General features: G+C 50.0%; 1 protein-coding gene across 1 annotated transcript in view; it reads left to right on the forward strand.

Annotated features, from left to right (window-relative positions):
* The window catches only part of Mroh7 (maestro heat like repeat family member 7), a 45,431-nt gene that overhangs the window by 1,835 nt on the left and 23,040 nt on the right, over positions 1–20,556 (forward strand). Inside the window, exons 2-13 of the mRNA XM_027402354.2 lie at positions 6,937–7,001; positions 9,240–9,323; positions 10,517–10,596; positions 10,803–10,932; positions 12,914–13,009; positions 13,658–13,762; positions 13,898–14,033; positions 17,171–17,283; positions 17,973–18,149; positions 18,530–18,684; positions 19,762–19,900; positions 20,099–20,289. Of these exons, the coding sequence (XP_027258155.1) occupies positions 6,937–7,001; positions 9,240–9,323; positions 10,517–10,596; positions 10,803–10,932; positions 12,914–13,009; positions 13,658–13,762; positions 13,898–14,033; positions 17,171–17,283; positions 17,973–18,149; positions 18,530–18,684; positions 19,762–19,900; positions 20,099–20,289 (1,471 nt within the window). The remainder of the gene's footprint in view (positions 1–6,936; positions 7,002–9,239; positions 9,324–10,516; positions 10,597–10,802; positions 10,933–12,913; positions 13,010–13,657; positions 13,763–13,897; positions 14,034–17,170; positions 17,284–17,972; positions 18,150–18,529; positions 18,685–19,761; positions 19,901–20,098; positions 20,290–20,556) is intronic.

Genomic DNA, 20,556 nt, shown 5'->3' on the forward strand with positions numbered 1-20,556 from the left:
TAGGTGTGTGCCACCACATCTGGATCAATCAATCTTCCTTTTCTTGTTCCTGCACCAATGCCATATTGTGATTGTGTGTGTGTGTGTGTGTGTGTGTGCGCGCGCGTGCTTGTGTGTACAGTGGTCAACCTCAGGTGTTACTCCTTTGGAGCCATCCATCTGTGTTTTGAGACCATCAGGGTCTCTCAATGGCCTGGAGCTCACTGAGTAGGCTAGAGGCTGGCTGGCTAGGGAGCCTCAGGGATTCACCTGTCTCCTGCCTCCAGCTATTGAGATTACAAACACAGACTACCAATATCGGCTTTTTCCATGGTTCTGAGGACTGAACCCAGGTCCTCATGGTTGTGTAACAAAAGCTTTGCTGACTGAGCTGTCTCCTCAACCCCCAGATTGTGATTTGAAAAGTTATCATGAGGCATGGTGGCACAGGCTGTGATCCTGGCACTCAAGAGATGAAGGCAGAGAGAGTAAGAGCATGTGGCCTTCCTGGGTTATATAGCAAGTTCAGAACCAGCCTGTGTTATGAGACTGTCTCAGCAAAGTAAAACTAAGCAAGCAGAGAAACCCATGGCTTTGTGTGCATATCTACCAGGGTGAGAAGCCATTCTTAAAACCCTACTCTAATTCACTAGCCATTTGTAAACCTTCATTCCTTCATACACTTTCACAGACAGGGTCTTGCCGTGTAGTTCATGCTGGCCTCAAAGTCTCTGTCTTCCAGAAGTGAGATCACAGGAGCATGCCACACCTGGGCCTTGGAAATTTTATTTTAAATTAATTAATGAATTTTTGGTGCTAAGGGTTGAATCCAGGGCCTTGGGGTGTGTTAGGTGAGTGTCCTGCTCACTGAGCAACATACCAACTCTGTATGTTTTTTATATAAGTGGAGTTATATAATTTGTGGCCCTTTGTGATTGGCTTATTTGACACAGCAAAGCCTTTTCAAGTTTCACTAGTACTGTAGCATGAGGCATCACTTCATTATTTTATTTATTCATTCATTTGTTTGGTTTTGAGACAGGGTTTCTTTGGGTATCCCTGGCTGTCCTAGAATTAGTTATGTAGAGCAGGCTGGCCTCAAACTAACAGAAATCCACCTGCCTCTACCTCCCAAGTGCTGGGATCAAAGGCATGCACCACCCCTGCCCAGCTCAGCACTTCATTCTTGTGTCTGGAAGTATTCTGTCCTGTGGATATCTACATTTCATTTATGCTTATTTGTTACCAAGTATTTTTACCTCAAATTGGGTCCTTTTTACTTGTTGGAATCACAGAACCAAGGAAACTGATCCCTGATTGGCCAGTAGAGCAAGGTTAAATCTCAGTTACAGCTCAGACTCCAATCTCAGTCTTCCTGCCTCGGTTTCCTAAATGCTACTATGCCCAGAGGAAGATGTGTCTTTGGCTGGCTGTAGGAGAAACAGAGAGGAAGGCTCACAGTCACAGTGGAGAAGTCATAGATTCAGAGTCAGAGAAATGAGAAGGGAGATGAGCTGACGAAGGGAAAAATACTATCTTTTCTGAAAATCAGCAGAAAATGTCCGGGGATTTCTTTTTGTTCTTTTTACTATTTTCCTGGTCGTCCTCATGGCAGCTGTTAGCTGTCACGGTGATGGTGGTGGTGTATGTGCTCACGATGTCAAGCATTGGCAGGTAGATGGATGTAATAAAGTGAGAGACCAACTGGGTTTGGCTGGTCCACCTGGAGAGACCGCTGTCCCACAGATGTCACCCAAAGATGAGCAAGATCAGGGCAGGAGAGAAGCTTAGCTGAGTCACCCAGGAAGGGGACACGCTGGCAGACATTTGGGTTTTCTCTGTATTTGCTCTCTGTCTGTCTGTCTGTCTGTCTGTCTGTCTGTCTGTCTGTCTCTCTGTCTCTCTCTCTGTCTCTCTCTCATCTTCTCTTTCTCTTAACTGGCAGGGTCTCTTGAACCCCAGACTGGCCTTGTGCTCTCTTGAACTTCTGGTCTCCTTGCCCCCCACTCCTGGAGTTTGGGGATTGCATACAGGGACCAGCATGCCTGCCTTTATATGGTGGGGATCATACACTCAGGGCTTTGCATATGCTAGAGAAGCATCCCACCAGCTGAAGCCCATCCGAAGCCCTCTGTCAACTGTTTAAATTTTTTTTTTGTAATTAATTTTTTTTTTAGTTCAAATTAGGAACAAGCTTGTTTCACATGTCAGTCCCTTCTCCCTCTCCCAACCCCCCCAACTCCCACCTGCCCCCACCCCATACACCCTTCACTCCCCAGGCAGGGTAGGGCCCTCGACAGGGCTCCCCAGAGTCCACCACATCATCCTGGGCCAGGCCTAGGCCCTCCCCCATGTGTCCAGGCCAAGACTGCATCCCTTCTCCCTTCAGGTGGGGTGGGCTCTCAAAGTCCCTTCTTACACCAGGGACAAATACTAATCCACTACCAGGGACCCCCTATAGTGTGGAGGCCTCCTCATTGGCATCCATGTTCAGGGGTCTGATTCAGTCCCGTGATGGCCTCCCAGGCAGCAGTCTGGGGTCCACATGCTCCCCCTTGTTCAGGCCAGCTGATTCTGTGGGTCTCAGCAGCCTGGTACCGACCCCTTTGATCTTCATTCCTCCCTCTGTTAAATTTTTTAAGTTACATTGATTGGTTGATTGAGTGCGTGCCACAGTGCATGGGTGAAGGTCAGAGGACAACTTGTAGGAGTCAGTTCTCTCTACCATGTGGGTCCCAGTATCTAGCTCAGACCATCAGGCACAGAGGCAAACATCTTTACCAGCTGAGTCATCTCACTGGCTCTCTTCTGGTTACTTTATTTTATTTTAATTTTTTTTTGAGACAGGGTTTCTCTGTGTAGCTTTGGAACCTGTCCTGGAACTTGCCCTGTGGACCAGGCTGGCCTTGAACTCACAGAGATCCACCTACCTCTGCCTCCGGAGTGTTGGGATTAAAGGTGTGCACCACCACTGCTCAGCTGGTTATTTTAAATAATGCTGCTATTGCCGCAGTTAGGTAGGGCAAAAGCCTCCCTCCAGGAAGTCACAAGGAAGTTGTCATGACACTTTTCCTAGAAAGTATGGGCGTTGGTGGAGCACGCCTTTAATCCCAGCACTCGGGAGGCAGAGGCAGGTGGATCTCTGTGAGTTCGAGACCAGCCTGGTCTGTAACAGCTAGTTCCAGGACAGCCTCCAAAGCCACAGAGAAACCTTGTCTCGAAAAACCAAAATAAATAAATAAATAAATAAATAAGGAGAAGAAAGAAAGTCCAAGTTGAGCAACCATGATGGAGGTCTCATGGGCTGGTACTTGTCTGGGTGCTCTCAGCAGTTGTTACACAGGGATGGGAAACAAATGTTAGGGTTGGGAGAGCTGGGGCTTTCCAGAGCCGTAATCCAGGTCTGCTTGGGCTGGCCACAGGCTGTTATCTCAGGAATGGCCATACAGAGAACTTTGCCAGTGTTGAGAAATCACCTTGTTGTATGAGGTGGTCTGAGTCCTTTATCTTAATATCTTCATCAGACCTGGAGTTTCTGGGACTAAGGTGACTGTAGGGAAGGAGAGCCTGGAAGGAGGAAACAGAAACAATATGGAGCTACCTGCATCAGTGACTGGGCCTTTCTGGTAGCAGAGTCCCTGGCCATGAGACAAGTGTGAGGCATGTCTGGCTTTTGTTTTCCTTCCCCGACAATAACAGCTAACCTCTAGGTAAAATGACATCTGCTGCCAAGGGTCTTTTTATATACTGATTGGCCATATGTATGCTTTCTCTGGAGAAATTTTCAAATCCTTTGCCTGTTTTTGTTTTCTCCTTCCTCCCTCTGTCCCTCCCATCTCCCTCCCCCCTTTTTCTGAGGCAAGGAAGGTCTCATTCTATAGCCCAGGATAACCTGAAATTCACTAGGCAGTCTTGGTTAGTCTTAGATTTGCAGCAATCCTTTTGCTTCTGGTCTCCCAAATGCTAGGATTACAAGCACGAGTCATCATCCTGGTTTTAATTTTTAAAAAGTTATAAAGTGGGCTGGAGAGATGGCTCAGGGGTTAAGAGCAGTGACTGTTCTTCCAGAGGTCCTGAGTTCAATTCCTGGCAACCACATGGTGACTCACAACCACCTTGAATGAGATCTGGTGCCTTCTGTTGGCATGCAGACAGACAGCTGTATACATAATGAGTAAATAAATAAAATCTTAAAAAAAGTTATAAAGTGATAGAATACTTGAGTAATGCATGCAAGCCCTGGGATTCTTTACTTAAAAGGAGAGAGAGAGAGAGAGAGAGAGAGAGAGAGAGAGAGAGAGAGAGAGGTGGGTAGAGGAGAGAGAAGGGGAATAGAGGAGAGAGAGAAAGAAAGAGGGGAGAGAGGGAGAGAGAGAGGAAGAAAGAGGAGAAGGAGAGGCAGAGGAGAGAGAAATAATTTTTTAATTTATACAGGGTTTTTCTCTGTAGCCCAGGTTGGCTTGGAACTCACTCTCCTTCTGCTTTAGCCTACTGAATTCTGGGATTCTAGGTGTGTGCTACCATGCCTGACTGTTCACTTTCATTAGGAACACCTAGAACAGTGTGCTCATAGAGTATGTACATATTACATGTGTGTCTGTTGTATGTATGTGCTCATGTATGTGTTGGGGTGATTTGAACTCAGATCCCCATGTTTGTATGGCAGGCACTTTACTAACTGAACCATCTTCCCAGCTTTAAATGGCTTTTTGTTTGTTGTTGTTTTTAAAAAATTATTTATTATGTATATAGTGTTCTGCCTGTATGTCTGCCTGCAGGTCAGAAGAGATCACCAGATCTCATTACAGATGGTTGTGATCCAACATGTGATTGCTGGGAATTGAACTCAGGTCCTCTGGAAGAGCAGCTAGTGCTCTTAACCCCCGAGCCATCTCTCCAACCCCTGTTTGTTTTTAAGTATACATATGTATAAGTGGTATGTATGCATGTATGGTCCTGTTCATATGTGTGTGGGTACACATGCATTTTGATGGCTGAGGCTGACATCGGGAGTCTTTCTTGGTTGCTCTTTGTCTTATTCCTTGAAGCAGGCTGGTCTCTCAGTTGAACACAGAGGTTGCCTATATGGCCAGTCTAGCTAACCAGCTTCCTCCAGGGATCCCCTTTCCACCTCCTGAGACTCTTATTGGCAGACCACCATACTCATCTTGCATTTGTGAGGTTGCCGGGGATCTGAACTCAGCAAGTGCTTTATCCATGGAGCCGTCTTCAGCCCCTTAATGTTTTAAAAATCATTTATAAAAGCATACAGAATAGTCGAAAGCACATCATTAAAATCTTTCTTTTCCCTGAATCACTTGTTAGTAAGCTGCCAAGTGGTGCCCCATCACCCCTAAATTTTCAGCACATTTCTTAACAACAACAGCAACAACAACAACAAAGCACAAAATACAATCACTGTAAACAAGGCATTGATATTTATTTCCCTCCACCGGATTCTCACCCCCTATTCAGGTGTGGCCAACTCTCCCAGCACTGTACTCTTAGCCCAGGCTCCAGTTCAGAGGCTTGTCAATCTGTCTGTCCTGTTCCGCCTCCTTCTGTTCATGGTCTTCCCTGCCATTCGTTTCCTTGATGCATGTAAGGCTGTGGGCTGGTGAGATTCAGGTCCTGCTTCACTGGCAGGAAGAGCTGGGCAGCCATACTGGCTTTCTCACTGCGCCCCCTCTGGCGGCTCGTGGTTTTAATTCACCATCTGATAAAAGGGCTGCCCTGAGGTTCTCCACTGGATAGCCATTGTTTTTCCCTTGTAATATCTCATGGTAAGGGGGCTTTGAAAAATACATAATTATCCCATTCCTCCAAACTTTCAACTTATGGGTGCATTTATTTGTGCCATTTTCTAGTCTATTTAAGGGCTATAAACCAGTTGCTATCATTAGTTACGTTGATAAGATTTCCTTAGTTTGACCAACAGAACTTCCTCCAGGTAACCATGAATATTCCTCCATTCTTTTTTGTTTTCTGGGGTCAGATGTCCCAAGCTCAGCCCAGATGCCCCTGGGACATGCCATTTCTCCTAGGAGCCTTATTTAGAAGCCAATGTTTTGTACCAGTTGTGTTCTTTTTCCCCTTGGCTCAGCCCTCCAGCAGCCTCTGGCAGTTCAGCTACCAGAGATCCTCCTGAATCCCAGAACTCCCAAACCCTGGTGGCTTTGACCTCAGATGGATAGAGATCTGGTCTCCTCTACTGTTTCCTGAAACAGAAGGCTTTTATTGGCCCTCCTTAGCTAAGTACCCATCACTGGCCCTATCAGTTAGGGGAATGGGGCACTCTTATTGGCCAAGCTTGGGTTGCAGACCAGTCCCTCTTTGAAAAGGAGAAAGGGTGGGGTTTCACCTAATCACTGGGAATAGAGACCTATAGGAAAGACAGGGGCTCTTTCGCCCAAAGCAAGGTGAGGGATCTGGGCTGAAAAAGCAGCAGTCAGACACTGTAACAAGTGGCTATTGATGGGATGAGCCCTGAAGGACAGAAACAGGATGTTCCAGGGACACATGTGCTTTCTCTTATCCTGGAGGCCAGGAGAAGCCTCTGAGAGGAGTGTCAGGTAAGGTGAGGCCTGAAAATGGGATCCCTAGGGAACAGCAACTGGAGTAGTGAAAACCACCTGACTGGAAACTTGCCTGGAACTGGACAGAGGCCAGTATAGACAGAACCAGGGACGGAGGAGAGAGAGCAAGGAGATAAGTCTGGGGAGGTGGACAGGGAGACCAACCAGGCAGGGCCGCAATAGCAAGATCAATGACATGGAGTTTCTCTGAAGGCTTCTAGGGAGGTCCGTGGCACGAGCTGATTTACATTTTTCCAAGCTTTGTTGGTCTGATGAAGGAGTGGGGACTGGGGGGACTCATTGGGGAGGAGAGATGGGAATATGGCATCCTGCGGACACCATGCTCTACTTTTCCCTCTTTCGCTGAACCTGTGGTGTGCAGGAACCTCTGAAGATAGGAAGGTCAACGTGCCAGAGAAGAGCGACGATGACAACGAAATAGCTCTGGTATGTTCAACTCCCTTCTTCCCCTCCCCCCTCCCCCTCCCCTTCCTGCCCTCCTCACCCACCCGCCTCTTTTCATGTAGAGTCTTGATGTTTAACCTTAGTTGGTTGGGAATTTGATATGTAGAACAAGTTGGCATCAAGCTTGTAGCAATCCTCCTGTCTCTGCCTCCGGGATGGTATGTGTCAGCACACCCTGTCCTGGTTGGCCCCGCCCACCTGGTTGGCCCCGCCCACCCCTCTGTGGCCGCTCTTCTCCCTCCTGGGAACTCCATGGTGTCTGATGTACTGAGTGCTCTCCAGCTCCTCTTGTTGCTCGTTCCTCTCCATTTTAGTTTCCTTTGTGCCATTGTGACCAAAAGACCTGGTAGAGACAGGTTAGGGGGAAAAGGTCAATTTGGCTCATGTTTTCAGAAGGTTTCTGGCCATCATGGTGGGGGAGGCAGGGCCGAACAGTCGGTTGATGGCAGTGGGAGTGTGTGGCAGATTCCACACATCCAGAAGACGAGGAATCAGTGAGAATAAGGCAGGAAGTGGACCAAATCCCCAACACCCTTCCCCCAGGGACTGACTTCTTCCATTCAGGCCCTACCCCCTAAAGGATCCAAGGCCTCCCCTCATAGTGTCACCAGCTGCAGATGGAGCCCTTCAAACAGGAGTACGTGGGAGACATTTCAGACTCAAACCACAGCAGTCTCTCCCACTTAGAGTCTTCCACAGGCCAGGCATCTTTGTCTTATCGCTGAGCCTTCCGCAGGCAGAGCAGTGCTTGGCGCATAGTAGGATCTAAATAAAAGTCTTTAACAACTTAGTGACTTGTGGGAGGGGCTCTGAAAGGGACAGAAAGGCTAGAAATAGTTTACTGAGTACACAGTCTGGCCTAGCCCAGGCTAGGTAGGGGCAGACAGAAGCGTGACACAAATCTGAATGTGGTGGAATGGGTCTGGAGTCAGGATCAGTGTCCTCATCTGTAGAATGGGCCTGGTGAAGTTGAAGTGAGGCCCTTTCAGACCCACACTCAGTGCTAGTACAGGGAAGGCAATCGCTGCCATCGTTCATCGAACTTGATGGGCCCTACAATGTGCCGGATGCTAATTGCCGCTCCAAGCACAGAATAGTGACCTGATATTTTGGTCTGGGGAGGTAGACCTATTCCCTTATTCTTGTTACTCAGAGCTAAGCCTGAATGTCCACTCATGAGCAGCTGTCCCTGACTATTCTATACTGGCACCTTTCCCCTTTCCAAACTGTGATTGGTAATCCAATGCAGGTCAGTCCAGTCTGATGCTGGGGAGGGCAATGATTCACAGGGTTACCTTCTCCCCGCTGCAGTTTGACTGGACTTGGCTGGGTGGTTCCTCTGTCTGTATTGTTCAGACAGGTCTCTTAGGGGGCTGAAACCTGATCGTCTCTTACCTGCCAGGCTCCATCTCTCAGGTAGCAGAATGCCTTAATCGGACTGGAATTTACCGAAAGACTTGGAAGAAGTGTTATTTTCTGTCCTCCTTTAGTTTAGAGAGGGAGGGTGCTTTACCACCCCTCAAATGTAGACTTCAGGAGCCATCCTTCCCACCGCACCATCAAGGTTTTTCACTAATAGTCAACTGCTGAGATACAGAAACGTGTCCCTTCTTTTGGGTTGTGATAGTTTTAATTGTCAATTTGACGTAATCAAAAATCATCTGGGAAGAGAGCTCTAGAGAGTGTCTAGACCATGTGTCTGTCTATGTCTGTGAGGGATTACCTTTATTACAACAGTTGAGTACCTGCCCACTGTGGGTAGCATCATTCCCTAGGCAGGGACCCTGGATTGTCCCAAGAGGGGGAGAAAGGAGCTGAGCACTTGACTGCACAAATTCTTTGCTCCCTGCTCCTTGTCTATGGATGTCATGCGACCGCTAGTCTAAAGCTTCTGTCTTGTGACTTCCTCACCATGATGAACTGTACCCTGAACTGTGAGCCAGAATAAACCCTTTCTCCCTTAAGTTGCTTTTGTCAGGGTATTCACATTTTTCTCTTTACTTTGTTTTCTTTGAGACAGGGTCTCCCTGTGTAGCTCTGGCTGACCTGGAGCTCGCTGTGCAGACCAGGCTGGCCTTGAACTCACAGAGGTCCGCCTGCCTCTGCTTTCTGAGTGCTGAGTTGAAAGGCATGCGCCATTATGCCAGGCTTTGTTGGAGTCATTTTATCATGGCAATGGGAAAGTCTCACTCTGTGGTTCTTCTTCCCACCGCCCTGAAGGTAGAGAGCATCATCACCTTCCAGAAGAGCCAGGACACGATGGAAATGAAAGGAGAAAAGGAGACATTGGTGAAGAGGATAATGGTGCGGGAGCCCCAGGCGGGACTGTGGTCCTGGGGTGGGATTCCTGAGTCCACTAATTAGTGAGATGGCTGCAGTGAGCCAGAAGAGGACAGGGGCGGGAAGCAGGCCTCTTGGGCTTGAGGCTCAGTTCTACCCACATCTCACTGCCCCCACCTGCCAAGAGGGAGTATGAGCAAGTTATTGCCCTCCTCCGAGCCTCACTTCCCATCTCATGAATGGGTGTGATTATGCCTGTAGCTTTGCTTGTGGGAGGCCACAACCCAGTGGGTAGGTAGTTCATTGTGAAGTATGTGTAGCTGAGAGCAGTTACTGTTGACCTATTCTTCCCCCAGAGACTCCTCTTGGTGGGTAACTTCAGAGGGTTCCCTGAAACAGCTTCCTAATCATTAGGATGAACTGGGCACCGCACACCACGGAGGCTTACACAGTTATATTTGGTTCTGTGGTCCTTAAAGAGAGAAAGGGGTTAGAGGGCCTAGGTTAGACAGCAGTGTTTGCCTCACAAGAAAGAGTTCCTGAGTTTGAGCCACGTGACGACACACATTTATAATCCCAGTGTGGAGGAGCCAGATTAACAGGCTCTCTGGCCAATCAGACCAGCCTAACTGACCAGCTTTGGATGCCAATGAGAGCCCTTGCCTCAAAAACCAAGGTGCATGGCTCCTGAAGAATGATACCCCCTGGCCTGTGCATAGATGTGCACATGAACACACACACACACACACACACACACACACACACACACACACACACCCCTGCCCATACACAATGCATAGAAAAGAAAGTTTTTCCCTATGATACTTAACTTTAACTGACATTAATTGAACACCTACTGTGTGTAGTTGTTAGATGAGAAGTGAAAAGTAGGATGATGTTTGAGGAATTCAACTGGAAAGCTCTCAGTGGCCATGCCTGCTGCTGCTTCTTGGGTCAGTCCCATGGTTTAGCTGTCAGCTACCGGAAGGGCACCATAGGAACTCTCCTTATGGAGCTCTCCACATGGGATGTACAGATTGGGGCGCTGAGTGTTGAGTGGTCTTGAGCTGAGGACTTGAGATTGGTCTGGGCAGAAGCTGGCTCTTCTACCTATCCAGTGGGAGGGTGTGCCCAGGCCCGGGAGCCTGCATGACCTGCTGTCTGAGCCTGGGAGTCAGCCACAGCTGGCTCTCACTGGCTCTGTGCTCCCTACCCAGAGACAGATTCAGGAGGAGCCCCTGGATTCCCTTCTGAGCCCCATCCGCCAGCAAGCCATGGAGACCCTGACACAGCTGAGGTAGCCACTGCTCTCTCTTCCAGGGTCTGCCCCTTTCCTCATGCCTTTGTCCACTTTGAACCATTCCCTTTCCCTCCGCCCCATCATCACAGAGCATGTCATCTCGGAACCCTCGCTCTCATCTCTCTTGTCCTGGGTAGCCTAGCTGAGTCAGGTGCCCTCTTCCCAACTGGACCGTCTCTCACTCCACATCCTCTCTCTCCCAGTCACACCAAGCCTGTCCTGAGCGTTCAGGAGAGGGGGGAGCTAGTGAACATCTGTGTGCAGAGTGTGTTCTCCCTGCCCTCGGTGCAGGCCATGCAGGAGAAAGACGAGGCCAGGGCAGAAGTCATCCAGGTGAGCTGCCTCTGCCTCCCCCATCCCTTCATGGGTCTTTAGGTTGGGGGCATCCCCAGAAGGGACAACTCATAGGGATGAGTGGGTGTTTTCTATAGATTGTCTGCCCACCACCCCCGCCTGTGTGGCCTGGAATGACTCACCTCACCTGTGTCAGCCTGAACGGGTACTTGATAAACGTTGAGCATATTAGTGAACCAGCACAGCCGTGGCTCCTTAGGAGGCTCCCACTCGTAAGCCCTGCCCTGTATCAGGGATATAGACAGAGGCTGCACAGCCATAGGAATGGGCCAGGATTGGAGGGTAGGACTGAGGACTGGGGCATATGGAAGAGGACTGGGGAAAACTGTGCAGAGATCAGGAGGAGCAGAACCTCAAAGGGAGTTGAGCAAGCACCCTTAAGCCACTGAAGAGTTATTCCTGGAGGTACCAGTGGGGGTGGAGCTTAGCTCTAGGATGCAAGGAGAGCTAGGGTCCGTCGGGTGGTTGGATGAGAGGGGTCCAGCTGTTCCGCCACCCTTTCACTCAGCAGGTGCTAACCATGTCTCTCTCCTCATCGAGATGGTAGTCTTGCAGTAGTGTGAGGGGGGAAGAGGTGAGCGCTTTCAAAGAATCAGTCAAATGCAAAGTCTCAGGGGTTTTCAGTGCTACAAGTATAAATTATGGGGCACCAGAAGGAGTATGGATGAGGGATATGGCCTAGGGAGGATGGAGAATGTTGTGATTCCTTAAAAGAGGGTGGCATAAAGAACCTGTAAGGAAGCCGGGCGTTGGTGGCACACACCTTTAATCCCAGCACTCGGGAGGCAGAGGCAGGTGGACCTCTATGAGTTTGAAGCCAGCCTGGTCTATAGAGTGAGTGCCAGGACAGGCTCCAAAGCAATACAGAGAAACCCTGTCTGGAAACCCCAGCCCCCCCCCCCCCACACACACACAAAAAAACCTGTACAGAATCCATGGCAACTGACAGGACAACAAGAGGCCGTGTGACTGGAGCCTAAGGGTGAGACAGGAACTCTGAGAAGAGAGCTTAGAATGGTAGAAGTCAGACCACACAGACAGCTTCTGGGTTCAGGATTCTCAAATTGGTGTCCTGAGAGGACCTGGGGAAAGAACGGGCAGCCCACCTGTAGTTATGAGTATTGCCAGCAGAGGGCAGTGGTGCATAACAAGCGGCCACAGCGGGCAGGAAGGAGGTTGTAGGGCTTGCTTGGTGGTTGTGGTATAATCCTAAGGGCCACACTGACTCTGGAGTGTGTGAAATTAGAAGGCTGGGACAAGGACATTCTAGGGGATAGACGTGAGGAGCCAGCAAAGGGGATCAGGTAGGAAAAGTGGTCTTCCCAGAGCAGCTTGAACACACCACTCTGCTTTGCCTGTACTCAAAAAGCAATTTCAGGACTGTAGTGTGGGCAAATGATGAGGAACTTGGGCAGGGGACAGATGGGCTCCCCCAAGGGTCACCTGGGATCTGGGTGGGCCTAGAAGTAACAGTTCAACCAAGAGGCAGAGCACTTTTGAGGGGATAAGAGCCAGATGGGTCTGGCAGCTCTCCAGCCTAACAGTCTTGGGAGAGAGGGCCTGTAGTACTCTTTGCTCCTTGCTGCGTGACCTTGGACACATGTTCCTGGATTTGCAAAATGAGAAAAACAATTTAAAGACAAAGTGAGGTAAGACACTCAAATTACCAGGCATTTGTCTGGCTCATGCCAGGCAGTGGATGCCAGGCCTCAGGTCCCTGGCACCACGTGGGTTAGGAAGTCTGGGGACACTAATCCCCAATTTGTTGCTAAAGAAACTGGAATCCGCAGAGTGAAAGTAATTTGCCTAATTTTGTACATTAGGTGAGGTACAGAGATGGGGCCTGAAAGCAGCTTTTGTGTGTCCAAATGTGCCCTCCTATGGGACCCACCCAGGGGAGGTCTGGGGCTGGCAGCTATGCTGGGAGCCCCCAGCGGCTCTGTTCTTCTTCTGTCTGCAGACGCTTTACCACCAGACCTTAGATTCCTTGCAGAAACTGCTCAATGCCCTCGTTTTTGAAGACCCTACCCCCGATGGACTGAAGAGCATCTTGGAGGTGCAGGTTGGGGAGGGAGGGGGAGGCAGAGGAAACAGGAAAATAGCTTAATAGAAGTGGCAGGTGGACCCCAAATGAGTGGCGTGGCTTCTGGATATTGTCTTGAACTAGTGAACTGCTTTCCTGTTGTATTTTATGCTATTTTATTGAGGGTTTGGTGATTCTGGGAGTTGGACCTAAGCCCTCACACCTCATAGGCAAACTCTACCACTGAGCTATACCCCTAGCCATTTTGAAAACTTTTATTTGTAGACATTGTCTCAGTGAGTTGCCCAGAACGGCCTTGAACTTTCAATTCTCTAGTCTCAGCCTCCTGCGTAGCTGGGGTCACAGGCCTGGACCTCTGTCCTTTCACTGTCTACTATGGGCCTACAGCCACCCTTGCAGCTCCTGCTTTTGCCTCACCGTCTTTCTTCATCCTTATCCCCGTCTCCTTCCCTTTCCTGTCTCTTCCCTGACTTCTCTCCCTTCCTCTGGTCTGAGTCCTAGTCTCAGCTCAAACCTCATCTGTCACTGAGCCTCAAGAGGAGGAGGACTATGGCAAATTGCCTTCTTACTTTTGGAGGCTTCTTGCAGACTATTGGCTTACCCACCGGACAGCAGGGGCTGGCATCCAATGGTAGCAGAGTCTTTCCCTTGTCCCCACAGCCTCTAGGGCCCTGGATGAACTCTGGGAAGTCCCATGAGCGAGCTCGAGCTGTGAACAGCAACATCTCTGTGTTGAACTACACGCTTGTGACCCTGCCTTTCTTCGTGAGTTTCCCGGAGGGGCGGACACTCTGGTGACTCTTCTCAGCCTATCCGCTGCTGTCAGGGCAGACAATCTAGGTCTGCTTGCCCTGCACTATGTAGCTACAGACTCCCTCCCTGTGGTTATGACACTAACAGGTGTTCACGGGGTTCCCAGCACTGGGTCTTCTGCTGGGGAGGCTCCTTCTTCGTATTGGAGATCCTGATGAAGAGATTGGCCGGGAAGCTCTGGACGGCATCGCCACCCTCTACACTATCTTGGATCTCCAGAAACGTATGCTCCATGTCAGGTCCCTGGCAGCTGCACAGCTAGGAAAGAGAGGGTGGTGGTACAGCTGGGCAGCTGGAGACAGGCAGCAATGGTTAGGTGGGGATTGGGAGTGGGTGGGAAGTCCTCATCTCCATGCAATCAGGGGCAGAGATACAAATGAACCTTTACTTTTAGTGCTTGTTTTGTTTTAGGGACAGGGTCTTACTATATAGCTCTGTCTGGCCATCAATGTTTAGTCTTCTTGCCTTAGCTTCTGAAGTACTGGGACTGCAGGCATATACTGCCCCATCTAGACAGCAAATCTATCTTGATGGAAGCTGCCTTTCATTAGCTGAGCTTTTCCATATTGTTCCAACCTTAATTTCTCCTTTCCATGGTACCATGGGTACTTAGGCATGATGGATGTCTTCTTTCCTCTGTCTTTCCTACTAGACCGTAACACCACGAGGGGAGGGCGGGGTCCTCTGTTCTTCCTGAGTGTAGCCCTGGCTGGCATATGGCCATCTTCACTGACTTCATTAGGAGCTAATGAAGGCCAGGCCCCCCATTAGAATCTGAAGCCTGTAAGTGAGAAGATTTCTTGAGATTAGGGCTTCAGGGAGCCCACAAGATGGCATGAGCCTACTGCTCCCAGGACCACCCAGTTTCAGCTGCCTCCAGTCTCCTGCCTTTTTTCCTCCTTAGTTCTTGTTCTATCTCAACCAGAAAACTTTGACTGGTTGCTTAGCCTTCCCATGACCACGGAGGGAAGAGAGTGGCCTGCATATTAGGCCTGGCTGTGACCCTTGACTTTCCCAGCTAAGTAACCTCAGGCAAGCACTTGACTTGCCTAGATTTCCTCATCTGTACAGGGTTACAGTAGAGTGTAATTCATAGCTTTTTTGAAATATTAAATGCTATTCTTCCTAAGAGTGCATGAGAAGAGACCATCTCAGGGCTCCATGTCATAGGTACTTGTCACATAGAGCTTTCTTCTCCCTGTGCCCCTACCCCCTTCTGGGATCAGTCTGGGGGTCTCTATTCTTTCTCATTTCTCGAATTTGGGGCAATGTCACCTGAGAGATTCCTCCATGACCCTTAAATGATGGGTAAAAAGTAGTCTACAACAGTGATCAGCCCTAGGATGGTGATGGCATAGACCAAAGCAAGGCTGCGAGAGGGGGCTGGAACTGTGGGACATTCAGTTTAATTTCACTCACTTAACAATGAGTCATTGTTAAGGTATTTGAGCATGATCTGTCCTGCTGAAATTCAGGTTGAGCTGAGTGCCCTGTGTGGGAGAGCCATAAGCTACAGTCACTCTGGAGGAGGGGACATTAGCTAGGGTTGGCAGTCTGTGAAAAGTGCAGAGCTAGACTGGAGCTGGCTCTGCCTGGCCACAGAACCCCGTTTCCTGCTGCTGACAGAGCATGCTCTATACACTCACACTGCTTCAGTGATCCTTTCTTGTGCCCAGTCTTTGAGTAGAGTCACTGTATCCAGGAAGGATCCAGGCCTGGCTCTGATGAGGATGTAGTCCCTAAATATGTTTCCTTCCCCAGAATACCCAGAGACCTCTGTGCCAGGCACTGCTTTAGCTCTGGGTACACAGCCTGGACAAGAGATTCATTAAGCATGCCTCTCTTCCTTTGGATTACCTTCTCGTTGCCAGGAGACAGATAATAGGCAAAAATAAACAAGCAAAGCACAGAGTAAGTCAGATGCAAAGCACTGAGGGAACAAAGGCAGCAGAGGCTAGAGAGATGGGCTTTCTCAAATGGTGTTGCCAGTGCTGGGCCTGATGGCACATGCTGACAATGCCAGCAATGGATGGCAAGGCTGAGGCCATCCTGGACTAGAGACCCTGCCTCTAAAAATGCACGAAATGGGCTAGATATGGTAGTGCACACCTCTAATCTCGGGGGACCAGGAGTTCAAGCCATCCTCAGCTGCATAGAGAGCTGGAGGTCAGCCTGGCTTATGTGAGGCCCTGTGTCTCAACAAAACCAAGCAAAAGCAGTGCCAGGCAGCAGTGGCACATGCCTTTAATCCCAGAACTCGGGAAGCAGGAGCAGCCTGGTCCACAGGGTGAGTTCTGGGACAGCCACAGCCCAGGCTACACAGAGAAACCCTGTCTCAAAAAGCCAACCAAACAAACAAAAAACAAAAACAAAATCCAAAACAAAAAACCCAAGCAAAAGCAACAATAAATCAACCAAATAAAAATACTGCCCAAACACAGAAACAACTCAAACCAAAAAAAAAGTATTGCAAAGCTATGGGTATTCATTCATAGAGTGCTTGTCTAGCACATGTCAGGCCCTGGATTCCATCCCAGAACTGAAAATGGGGTGAAGCAGATTGGGGGTTGCATATCTTTAATCCCTACACTCTAGAGGCAGAGGCAGATGGATCTCTGTGAGTTGGAGGCCAACCTAGTCTACATAGTGAATTCCAGACCAGTTGGGGTACATGGTGAGGCCCTGTCTTAAAAACAAAAAGAGAAAAGAAAAGCCGCTGGCTACTAGAATAGCAATAACAGAATGAAACAGATAACGCTGTTGGCTGAAGCAGCAGGGACTCTCGCACACTGGTGGTGGTAATAGGGCTGGGAAACGGTCTGGCATGTCTCAGGAGGGTGAACCCGTGCCTACTGTGAGTCGGTGATTTCTCTCCTGGCACATCCCTGGCAGAAATGTCGATATATTCACCAGGAGACATGCTATGTGTCCACAGCAGCACGGTGCAGGAGGGCCGGAAGCAGCCTAGAGGTGCATGCCGAGTAGGACAGGCTTACACACTGCAGGCCCTCCTAGCATGGGAAATTGTACCACACTGACAATGAATGAGAACAAGTACCAGGTGCCGCAGGGTGGAACAGACACAAGGGATAATGTTATGTGAGTCCATTTATTAAAGGTTCAGAAGCAAGGAACTCTACCTAAGGGTTCAGATACCAGAACAGTCATTGCCCTGGGTGCTGAGAGGGGTCAGCAGGAAGGGGATGGGGGGGGTGGTTATACTGTTTCTTGACTTGGGTACCAGATGCCCGCACACGTTTCACACGTTGTGAAAATGGACTGTGCCGATGATGTGGGCTTAACAGACAGTTCAAAGCAATGGTCATGCCAGGGTTCCTCAGAAGGTGTCTTCTCCTGTAGGAAACAAGAACAAGGAAGATATCAACAAGAAAGAGCTGTATGAGAACAACAAGCGCTTCCTAGGCCCCTACAACCCTGTCAGCCCGTGCCAGAACATTCTCCGTGTCATTGCGGTGACTACCAGTGGTCCAGGCTTCTGGACCAGGAGGGGAGGGAAAGTCTCACCTCTATGATCTAGCTCAGCGGTTCTCAATCTATGGGACTCAACCCCTACAGGGTCATATATCAGATACTGTGCACATCAGATATTTACATTACAATTTGTGACAGTAGCAAAATTACAGTTATGAAGTAGCAATGAAATGATTTTATGGTCAAGGGTCATCATAACATAAGGAATTGTGTTAAAGGATTGAAGCATTAGGGAGGTTAAGAACTATTGCTCTAGCCCATGACTTCCTTCTCCTGGGGCATGCCAGCCAACTCGGTGTAGGATCATATCGCCCCTGCTTGTTTTCCTCCCCTTCCTCTTCACTGTCTCCCCCCCCCACCCCCCTGCCCTGCTTTTCCTTTTAAAAATGGAGACTTGTTATCCTCCTCAGGCTACTCTCAAACCCCTGGGCTCATGTTACCCTCCTACCTCAGCCTCCCAAGCAGCTTGGGCTACAGGAGCACATTGGTGCCTGCCTGTCCCCTGAGCTCTGATCTCCTCTCCAATGGGTCTAACGTTCACACATTACACAATGTGTGTGGTACTTGGCACCAGCCTTCTCTTCGAGTTGGGTGGAGTCTATGCTTCTCTATGTATCTCAAGGGATCTGCCCTGCTCAGCAGTGTCAAGACCTCTGCACCTATATTTCAGGAATTTGGAGACTTCCTGGGGCCCCAGCAGATAAAGGACCTGCTGCTAGCAGCCTTGGAAGGCCTGAAGGACGTCTCAGAGACTCAGGGGAAGGACTCCAGGGAGATGATGCAGCTGGCCTCGGAGGTCATGCTCAGTTCAGTGCTGGAGTGGTACCGCCACAGGGCGCTGGAGGTGGTAAGGCCTCTTGGAAGTACAGGCTGGGATCTCAGTCCTGGGGGGAGTTCCCCAACCCCAGGATCCTGCTTCTCCTGGGATAGCCTGCCTGCCTGTGGACAGGGTTGGAGCTGAGCACTGGGCTAGGAAGGAGTGTGCACCACCCCTGAGAGAAACCAGATGGCTTGGTAGGAGTGGGGAGGTCAGTAAGGGGGTCTATCTCACTCTAGGGGGAGTAGCAGGCCCCTGAACCATTCCCCCACTTCTCTCCTGTACTGTCCCCCCTCTCCTCTGTCTTTTTGGTCCCCTCTTGTTACTCTACCCTACATCCTTCTCCCATCTACCCACGCTCCTCTGCTTCTCCAATGGGCCTTCCTCCACCTGCTCATGGCAACTTCCAGATCCCAGAAATCATGCAGGGCATCTACTTGCAACTGGGCCACATCCAGGAGCCGCGGGCACGTGAGGTGGCCCTGCTGCCCATCTCCTTCCTGGCCAGCTCCTTCATGACCGAGGTTGTGGTGGCCCTGCTCATGTGCCCCCTCCCACTGGACAGGTACCAAGCAAGGAGGTTTTCATCCTTCTCTGGACACTCCCTGCCCTCCCCTGCTCCTATGCAGTCTGTGGTACTTATGACAGCCAGCAAGCCCTTCCTGAGGGTAGGAGACCCAGGGGACTCAGAGGGGCCAGAGTCTCTTGCATGAGCCTTGTTTTCTGTGTCTCTTCAGAGACTAGTCCAGCCACAAGGGTCACAGTCCCGGGAAGCCCCATGCTCTAACTGTCCCATTGGTTCTTATAGTTAATTGATAGTCCCTCCTAATCCAGATGTTATGTACCAAGCAGCCATAAACATGACCATTTTTACCATAAGCGATGTTGCCTAGCAACTTAGTTGAAACACTATCTTTATTGGGTTTCCAAGGGAACAGAGCTGGGAAATGAGTGGAAGGTTCAGATGCTCCTGCATTCAGGCAAAAAGGGTTTCATTAACCCTTTAGCTCCCATGGCCCCACAGCAGGTGTCCCCTGCTGCGGCTGCTCTTCCTGCTTGAGTAGATTCCTGCAAAGGGCCTGGAGTTGTGCTTCTGGGAGTCTGTGATAAGGGCAAGATCCAGGCTCCAGAGGGCTCTGTGACCTCCACTCCTGCTCCCAGGAGGCAGCTTCAGAGACATCAGATGCGGTCACATCTGATGAGCCTTTGCAGCTTATTAGCAGCAGTAGCAGCAGCAGCAACCTTGGGCTGCTGATTTTACCATTTTACCTCCCCGAGCCTCCATGCTGCCTCTGTAAAATGGGAATAATGTCCTCTTGTGAGGATGAGAAGTCAGTGACTTTGAGTGCTTCTGGGTATTTGCGTCTGCATCCTCAGGCATTTGCATGGTGCCTGGCGCACAATGTCTGCTCTAAGGAGTGGTGCCGAGTAATACACTACATGAGAATAAAGCATCTGAGCCCTGGAAACGAGGTTCTCAATCACTGTCAGCCTCCTGCCTCATGGAGAATGTTTTCAGGACCACTCCTTGTGGGCATGCTCATGGATACCATGTCGTTGGCACTGCACCCCAGCCCTGAAACCATTTGGCGTCAGGTGGCCTCTGCCCTAGTCACCACTAACTACCCTCCTTCCTCCTTAGCAACGGGGCGGAGATGTGGAGGCAGCTGATACTTCGGAAGCCCAGCTGTGATGTCCGAGACCTGCTGGATCTGCTCCTGACTAGCCTGAAGGAGAAGCCTGTTACCAAGAAGGGTCGGGCCTCCATTGTGCCCCTGGCGGTGAGGACCAGGCACCTGCCTTTCTTCCTTTCTACCCCACTCAGCACACCTGCTGTAAAGTCTGCCCCAGGGGGTAGGAACTGTGCGCTTCTAGGCTGGATTAGAGAACCAATCCCACTCTCTCAGAGCAATAAGCTAGGCTTCCGCCAGCAGTGCTGGGAGGATGGACTGGGTCAAGCCACGCCCCTCTACCCCTAGGCAGCCAGTGGCCTGTGTGAGCTCCTGTCCGTCAACAGCTGTGTGGGCCGTGTCAGGCGTATCTACCCTCAGCTGCTCCTGGCTCTGCTTATTCAGGTCCATTACCACATTGGCCTCAACCTGCCCAACCGCGTGACTCCTCGAAAGGATGCCAAAGATGACACACAGCTTCCTGTCTTCGTACCTGTACGGTAGGCCCTCCATCTCTCTATCCTGCTGTCCTTGCAGTGGGGAGGGCTACCTACCCAGCAAGGGCCCCTCGAATATCTTGTTCATAGACATTAATTCTAGAACTAGAAGAGGAAGTGGAGCATTCCTTTGTTTTTGGAAACAGGATCTTATGTGGTCCAGGCTGGCCCCAAGCTTGCTATGAAACTGAGGACGACCTTGAACTTCTGATCCTCCTGTCTCCACTCCCTAGTCACTGGGATTATAGGCATGCTCCACCCTGCCCAATT

This window comes from Cricetulus griseus, chromosome 2, assembly GCF_003668045.3.
Source record: "Cricetulus griseus strain 17A/GY chromosome 2, alternate assembly CriGri-PICRH-1.0, whole genome shotgun sequence".
Lineage (NCBI taxonomy): Eukaryota > Metazoa > Chordata > Mammalia > Rodentia > Cricetidae > Cricetulus > Cricetulus griseus.